At 55.4% G+C, this 7702-nt stretch overlaps 1 protein-coding gene across 1 annotated transcript; it reads right to left on the reverse strand.

The window, feature by feature from the left end:
* Positions 1-2518, reverse strand: ABHD11 (abhydrolase domain containing 11). Its single transcript, XM_063091461.1, has 6 exons — positions 2334-2518; positions 2036-2171; positions 1178-1351; positions 836-1006; positions 546-727; positions 1-309 (listed from the first exon to the last, which is right to left on the reverse strand). The coding sequence occupies exons 1-6, from the start codon at positions 2459-2461 to the stop codon at positions 177-179; spliced, it is 924 nt and encodes a 307-aa protein (XP_062947531.1). The 5' UTR covers positions 2462-2518; the 3' UTR covers positions 1-176.
* Between the last annotated feature and the right edge of the window lie 5184 nt (positions 2519-7702).

Here is a 7702-nt window from a genome sequence, read left to right on the forward strand (position 1 = left end):
CTTTATTCATTAAAACTTGAAAAAAAAAATTAAAAAAAAAAAAAAAAAGCTGGAAGCCTGACACCTCTGTACCCTCGTGCCCTCTCAGTGTCCACTTGAGTCCTTCTGTGCAGAAATGTGGAACAGGCTGGAGTGTCTTGAAACCTAGGGTTTGTGCCCCCTCTTGCCAGCAACTCTTAAACCAGGAAGCCTCGGATGGCTGCAATGAAGTCCTGCGGCTGGTCAGCATGGACCCAGTGGCCAGCGTTAGGTACAGTCTGCATCTGGGCCCGAGGGAAGAGCCGTCTAATCTCAGGGTGGTGGCTGGGCCTGTCCACCGCAGAGAAAGCCGTTGAGAAGGGGTGAAAGTGGGATGACGAGGAGAGAAAGACATAAGAGGAGGCAGGGTGGGGAAAGATGGAGAGCCCTGTGAGCCCACGTGCCCAGTGGTGTTTCCGGGCTCTTAGGTACCCCCTGCCCACACCCAAGACCTCCCCCAGGCAGGCTCCCCAGGCTGGGGGCTGGATCAGTGGGGCATGCCCCTCCCACTGCCCAGGCTGGCTTACTGCACAAACTGGGAGTTTCCACCTAGGAGGAAGAGTGTTGGCCGGGGGTAAGATTCTTGTCGTGCTGGAAAGGCTAAGATCTTGTCCATGTGTTGGGCTAAGGCGTCCAAGTTCAACTTCCACACGAAGTGCCCCTCTACCTCCACCAGGTTGGTGAGCAGGTACTGCCGCACGGCCATGTTCTGTGGGAGTCTGGCAGTTGGGGGGGGCTCCCTGTGGGGTCTGGGGCTGCCACTCTTCCCTTGACAGGTCCCAGTCTATAACACCATGTAGGGGCTAGGGTGCATCACCTGGACAACAGTGCTGAGCTGCTCATCGGCCAGTTTTCGGGCATGGGAGCGAGGTGCCTCATCTGGGATGTTTATGGCCTTCATAGCTGCCACATAGATTCCAAAGTGTGAGACGGACGTGCTCTCCACTGGGCTAATGTCCACAGCAATGAGACGTTCCACCAACTCTGGCTATGGGAAAGAACTGCACTGGAGACCAGTCTTAGGCAGGCACAGTGGGTCTTAGGCACAGTTCCCGGAGCCTGAACTTGGACATCCAAAGCTCATTTGAGTCCCAGGCTGCCTGCTGGGCATTCAGGGTCTATACTGGATGGGAGCAGGCCCTGGATAGGTGTGGCTTACCCTCTGTAGTGCCAGCAGCATGGCTGTCTTTCCTCCCATGCTGTGGCCAACAAGGACGCAGGGCACCAGGCCCAGCTGGGGCAGAAGGACCTGCAGGTCCTGGCTCATGGCCTCATAGCTCATGTCTGGGCTGTGGGGGCTGTCGCCATGGTTCCGAGCATCCACTGTCAGCACCTGGGGATGAGGGGAGGGGGACAGTGCTGGCATCTACTGTAGACAGCAAAGGCCTGGTGGGGACTGCAGGCCGAGGGGGGTGGAAAGTCTGGGGGCAGATCCAGATGAAGGGAAAGGCGCAGATGGTGAGATGGCCCAATTCCCAGACCTAAGAGGCTCAGATGAAGAACCTGGGGCCACTCTGCCAGAAAACAAAAGGCCCAAGGGGTATGATTATATCTTTAAGGTCTGGCCTAGATGGGTGGTAACCCCAGAGAAAGCCAGGAAGGAGACTCCAAGAATTACCAACAGTCAGAGCACAGAAGAATGGGCCACGAGAGGTGATGGTCTCCCTGTCATCCTTAGTGAAAAAGCATCAGCTGGCCCCCTACGTGGAGAGGGTGTTGGTGCTTAGGCACTGGACAGCAGAGCCTAGCTCAGTGTGGGGCATGCAGATGGACATCTACAGACTAGACAGATAGCAGCATGAGGGATGAGGGGTCCATCCAGGGCCTGGGTCTTCCCGTGCGGCTTGCATCCTCGGAGGGACTTTCATTTCTCCTTGGGCGTTACATAGGCGGAAATCTGCCACTCCTCAGGGGGAGGGCCCAGAAGTAAGGGCGAGAGGCTGGCCCCGCCCCGCTTCCTAGGCCCTGCCCATCCAGGCCCCATCTCCGAGGGATCCCGCCCCACCCGGAAGCTCACCCTCCGGCCTGTCTGCTGGGCCAAGGCCTTCGCGATGGATTTGAAGTTGGTTTTGCTGCCAAAGAGCCCGTGCAGAAAGACGATGGGCGGGAGGGCCGCTTCCCCGTCCAGAAGCTTGTAGGAAAGCGGCAGCGGTCTGGAGGGAGGGGGCAAGCATCGGGGGAGGGTCTGAGCCGGGTCTGCGAAAAGAGCTTGGGGGAGTGGCCTAAGAGGGGCGTGGTCAGGGAGGAGGTGGGGCCATCGGCGCCGGGCGAGGGTGGGGCGAAGGAAGGCCTCCCACCCGGCACCCTAGACTGACCTGGGTTCGGCGTCCCCTCGGCCGCCGCCGCCGCCGCCGCCGGGTGCGACAGGCACCCTGGAGAAGCTGGGCTTGGAGGAGGTGAGCGTCCCAGGGGGGAGCCTCCAGGCGCGAGCCCAGCGGAGCATGCCTGCAGCCCCAAACTGGCGCGAACCTCGCAGGGGACGTCCTGCCCACGCCCTGCCTCCCGCGTCCGCCAGGAGCCCTGCCCAGTTCCGGCTGGAGCTCCGCCCTCTCCCCGCCCCCCATCGCGGATTCCCCGCCCTAGGTCCCGTTCCTGACGTAATCCCCGAGAATAGTCCACCCTCGGCCCCGCCCTCGCGCAATTACGTCATCTCCTCGGGCCCGGCGCCCGCCTGGCCACGCCCTGGGCGGAGCCACCCAAGCGTCTGGCCCCGCCCCTCACGAAGTTCCAGTCATTTCCTTCCCGCGCAGAATCCTCGTGAGGAGTCGGGGCCCTAAAGTCTGGAAATCCCGTCCACATCTTCCCGGATGTCCTGGGCTCTGTGCGCGAGCCCTGGGAGGCCGGGGGGCAGATCCTTGGCAAGCCGAGGAGACCCTGCTTTCGCCCGCGCGTGACCCGCTCCTCTGCCCTCTCGCAGTTCCCTGGGCGTATGCCATACTCTGTGCCTCCGGCGCGGGCGAGAGGCGCCAGGAGTGGCTCTTGTCGTCGGGGCGCCAGCTTGGTGGCGCCGTGCTCCACAGCCGGGGGCCCAGGCTGGTCGGATGGAGCACGGGCACCTTTATTCATCCTGAAATCGTCGACTCTAGGAAGAGCTAGGAGGGTCTAGAGGTCACCTCCAAACCCCTCCGTCCCCTATACGGATGGGGAAATTGAGGTGCAGAAAGGGCAAATGGTTTGTCCGAGAAACAAAACCAGAATCTCTGTCCGGTCTTCTGTTCCTGATGTGGGTCAAGGTGGGAGACCAGGGTCAGACCCTGGCCACGTGTTTGTACTGTTACAGGCGTTTGCTGGACTGAACTGAAGAGGCTCATCAGCTCCCCGCCTTTTACCAGCAGAATAAACAATCCTCACACCTCCAGAGCTCAGCACATTCTGCACAGAAATCTCCTCCCTTGGGAACCCTGACCATGCCATCTGCTCTCCCCAGTCTGGGGTAGTGGTGGTGACATTGTTTCGGTCTCAGCCGGCGTCCACTGCAGTCCATCCTTCAGCAATTGCAAGAGAAGCTGCTTTTCTACAGCCCACTTATTCGTGGAGTTCTGTCCAAAAACCTTCAGGGACTCCCCATCCCTAACAATGAGAGTTGAAACTTCATCATAACAATCCAAGCATCTTCAGTCTGATCGTACCCACGTTTCCGCCCATACTCGCCATTTTCATACTCCTTACCCGGCACCCTGCCTTTAGATCTTTACCCACCTCACTCCCCCTCGGGGTGCTGTATCTGCCTTCCAAATATCAGTTGCCGGAGTCCTAGACCTCTTTTGAGGCCCAGTGTTACTGCCACCTCCTCCTCAAGCCTTCCCAGATTCCCTGAGTTGAAACTAATCTTTTCTACCCATGTTCTCAAAGCATTTGTCAGAGTCTACTGTGCAATATTACAGAATGGGCCTTCCCTGTGTCCGTCATAAGCTGGGGGCTGCTGGAGGACAGGAGCTACATTTTGTTCATCTGGTGTACCAGTAATTTTACTGAATGATCATGAAGAGGTTCAGGGCTCTAGTGAAAGCTTGGGTGAACTTTCAGATGGTGGCTGGGTTAGTACCCTCTCCAGGAGGTGGCACCTGCCAGCAGTGTTGCACCAGCTCTTCACCCACCTCCTTAGGGCAGCCCCGACACAGGTGAGGACCAGTAGGATGTGTCCTAACTCTGTAGCTCCATCTCCTTGCTTAACGGCAGCTGTTTTGTTCTAATCTGAGGAACACTCTGAGGTCACTGGGGACTCTAAAGACGACAGGTGGTAATGATCATTTGTTTCCAGCAAAGTCATTAGGGGAGTGATGAGGGCATCTGAGCCCTGGATGGGGGCTAGTCCAAGGCCTGGGAAGGGTCCTTTGAGGGTGTTTTTCTAGAGTTGCTGAATGAAGGGGAAGGGGGTTAGATGATTCAGAAGTGTAGTATTTTATTTTATTTTATTTTTTATTTATTTATTTTTTAAAAGATGACTGGTAAGGGGATCTTAACCCTTGACTTGGTGTTGTCAGCACCACGCTCACCAGTGAGCTAATTGGCCATCCCTATATGGGATCCGAACCCATAGCCTTGGTGTTATCAGCACCACACTCTCCCGAGTTCTGGCCCCAGAAGTGTAGTATTTTAAAGATAGTTTCAAACAGCTCCCCAGTGCCCCAGCCCCCAACCAGCCTACTGTTTAGCCAGGTAACTTGCTTAGGTAACCTGAGCCTGGCACACGACCCTTGACCATCTGCCCTGGAGCCAAAGAGCCTTGTGGCTAGGGACAGAAGCAGCCTTGAGACATGTACTCAGATTCCTGGGCCCCAGCCCTGTCACGTGCTGGTTAGGGCTGGGCCTGGCAAGCAGAAAAACCAGTTGGCTTGAGGTTTCCACTTGAACATTCCAGAGAAAGTGGTATGGGCAGGGGAAGGGTCGTTTCCAACTGGTTTCCAGCTCTGGTGATGATGTGTTGGGGAGGGGTCATCCTGGGGGTTACTCACCCCTTCTTAGATTGCTAGGAACAGGCCAGTGGCCTTGCTGTTTGGTTGGTGAGGGTCCACCTTTGGCGGATTGTCAAGCCATTGGAGGGGAGGCCCTGATATGCTGGGGGGCAGGATGGACACTACCTCTGTGAGGAGGTCTAGCCTACATTTCCGCATCCCTGTTCCCCACATCCCCAGCCTTTTCATGAAGTGGGAGGTGTCATCCTCATGTTACTAACAAGGAAAGGGAGATGGACCCAGCTCCAAATCACTCAGCCAGTGTGTGACCCAGCCCGGATTTCCTCCCGGATTCTTTTCTTCACTGACTCCTAGTGCAGTGCTGACCACTGTTGTGATGTACATTGTGACCACACTTCTGGCTAGGGACCCAGGGCCAAAGGAGTGTGGCCTGCAGTGGCAGGGACACTGCGCCCTGGTGGCAGCGGCATTGAATGGGTTAAGGCGGGGAGGCGGCAGGTGTCCTGCAGCCGCACCTGGCCCAGTATCGGTCACGTGGCCAGGGTTTCACCTGCCCCGCTGAGCAGGGACAATCAAGCTGCTTGTTCCTGCAGCTGGTCGTCATGGTGACAGGAGTGTGCCTGGGGAGGTCACCAGGGCAAATTCCTGCCAGTCTGACCGGGTAGGGTAGAGGTGTCAGCTGTGCTAGGTCCTATGGGGGTTCCTGGAAGACCCCTGGGGGTTTCCCCTGGGGCTGTCCCCAGGGCGTCCCATGTGACTCCCCACCTAGCCTCCTCCCATTTGTCTCCCCCTCAGCCCGGCTTCTCTCCTCCCAGATTTTGAACCTGAATTTATTAAGCTTCCAGGACTTTCCTATACATTATCATGTTTAATCCGCACAGCAACCTTCCCCACGTGGGAATGGTAATCCCCTCTGGTGTGTTACCTGGTGTGCCTCCCCCGAGACTCACTGAGTGCTTTGAGGACTTTCGCTCCTGCCTGCCTTTCTTCAATAATCAACAGATAAGTTTGGAGCCTCTACTGCATGTTAGGTGCTTTCCTAACACAGCTATAAACAAAACAACAAATTTATGAACCACAGAACGGATTGTGTGGAGTATTTATTTTCTTAGTATTATTTATTTCTTATTTCTTAGGTTAGGGAGGCCCTGGAGACCATCAATAGAAAGCGAGGACTGCCCATGATCACCCTGCGGCTCTGGTGTCAATAACATCTCTGGGAGCCCTCTCTGCCAACTCCATGCCCTACATAGCACTTCCTGCCCTCCAAGCCTTCCCACCAGGCACACAGATTCTTACCCAGCTTCCATCCACTCACTCCTCTACTCCCGAACCTCCAAGCAGATCTGCAAACGGCAACAGTTGTCAACTTTTTTACTGCCTCCAGGCTCATGTGCAAGTTCCTGTGTCACCCAGGAACATCGCCTCACACACTCAGATTCTTATAGTGGGCAGGGTGAGGACTCCTTCCCTTTTGGAGTGGATGGGAGGTGGTGGAGGGAGTCTATTTATTTTGAAATCCAGCAACCTCCATGCCATTTGAGAAACACCAGCCTGCAGGATAGGTCCAGTGCATCTGTCTGCATTCAGAGCCTTCATTTATTGAGCACCTACTATGTGCTGGCACTGGGGATGCAAGAGTGAACCCAGATCAACTCACAGATACTAATAGATGTGTGATCACACTAAGTAAATATGCAAAGGAAAATGAGAGCATAAAACTGAGGGATCCAACCTGGCCCTGGGGTCTGGTGAGGCGGCTCTGCAGAAGTGATCTTGGATGGAGACCTGCAGGATGAGTGGGCAGCAGCCAGGTGAAGGAGTTACAGTGGAACAGGGTGTTCCGCGCAAGGGGAAGCCATCCCATCTCCCAAGGCACAATCTTAGGAGTCATTCTTGAGGCTCCCTCCTCCCTCCCCACTCCAATCCCCCACCTAGTTTTGTTGATTTTATCTCCCACATAGCTCTGCTTTCCACCACCCCTGTCTGTCTCCAGGGCCCATCCCTCCCCCATGCCTCCACCTCCTCCCTGGGCTTGTCCATTCTGGCCCCTCCAGTCATGTCCTTCTGTGGTAATCAGCATGATCTTTACAAAACATAGAATGCATTTCCATGTTAATCTCTTTTGTTCTTTCCTATATTTTCCTATTTTTCTGTGCTCTGGGTTCTGCGCTCATTGCCTCTGGGGACATGTGCGGCAGATCTAAGGGTAGAAAAGCTGATTCATGTGTTTCAAAAGCTGAAGCCCTTAAGGGATGGGAATGCCTCTGCAGAGACAGTGTCTTCCTCAAGAATGGGAGGGGGGTCTGCCACCTGCATCTTGGCAGAGTCCTCAGGGAGGAATGGCTCATGGACCTACCAGGCAGGCAACACCATGGGTGGCTTGCAAAATATTTCCCTGTCCCAAACCCAGAGCAGACACAGTGTGAACTTCAGGACCAGGACTGAAGGGGCCATTGAGAAGGGGTGATAGATGGCTCTTCCTTGTTGCCTGAGGGCTGGATGGCATCCACTCTCCCTCCTTTCCCCACACCCCACTTCCCAAACAAATCTGGCCCTGCTGAATATCCTGAAATTGTAGCCCAACCTCAGGAGGACTGAAGTGAAATTTGTTTCCAGCTGCCTGGACAGAATGGAGTATCTTTACTGTCCAGAAAGGATGGACCGTAGATGAATTACAGACAATAACATCATTGCATGTCTAAGGCTGTGAACTGACATTTGTAATTTCCAGAATGCCATACATATAGGTTGACAAATGACTTTCT

This window comes from Cynocephalus volans, chromosome 3, assembly GCF_027409185.1.
Source record: "Cynocephalus volans isolate mCynVol1 chromosome 3, mCynVol1.pri, whole genome shotgun sequence".
In the NCBI taxonomy this organism is placed as follows: domain Eukaryota; kingdom Metazoa; phylum Chordata; class Mammalia; order Dermoptera; family Cynocephalidae; genus Cynocephalus; species Cynocephalus volans.

Bases quoted from the DNA above. Each gene is read 5' to 3' on its own strand.
- ABHD11 (XM_063091461.1), bottom strand. From the start codon at position 2,461: ATGCTCCGCTGGGCTCGCGCCTGGAGGCTCCCCCCTGGGACGCTCACC. The intron at 1,007-1,177 runs GTAAGCCACACC...TCTTTCCCATAG, and splicing joins TGCTGCTGGCACTACAGAGG to CCAGAGTTGGTGGAACGTCT. The intron at 728-835 runs GTGATGCACCCT...AGACTCCCACAG, and splicing joins AGCTCAGCACTGTTGTCCAG to AACATGGCCGTGCGGCAGTA.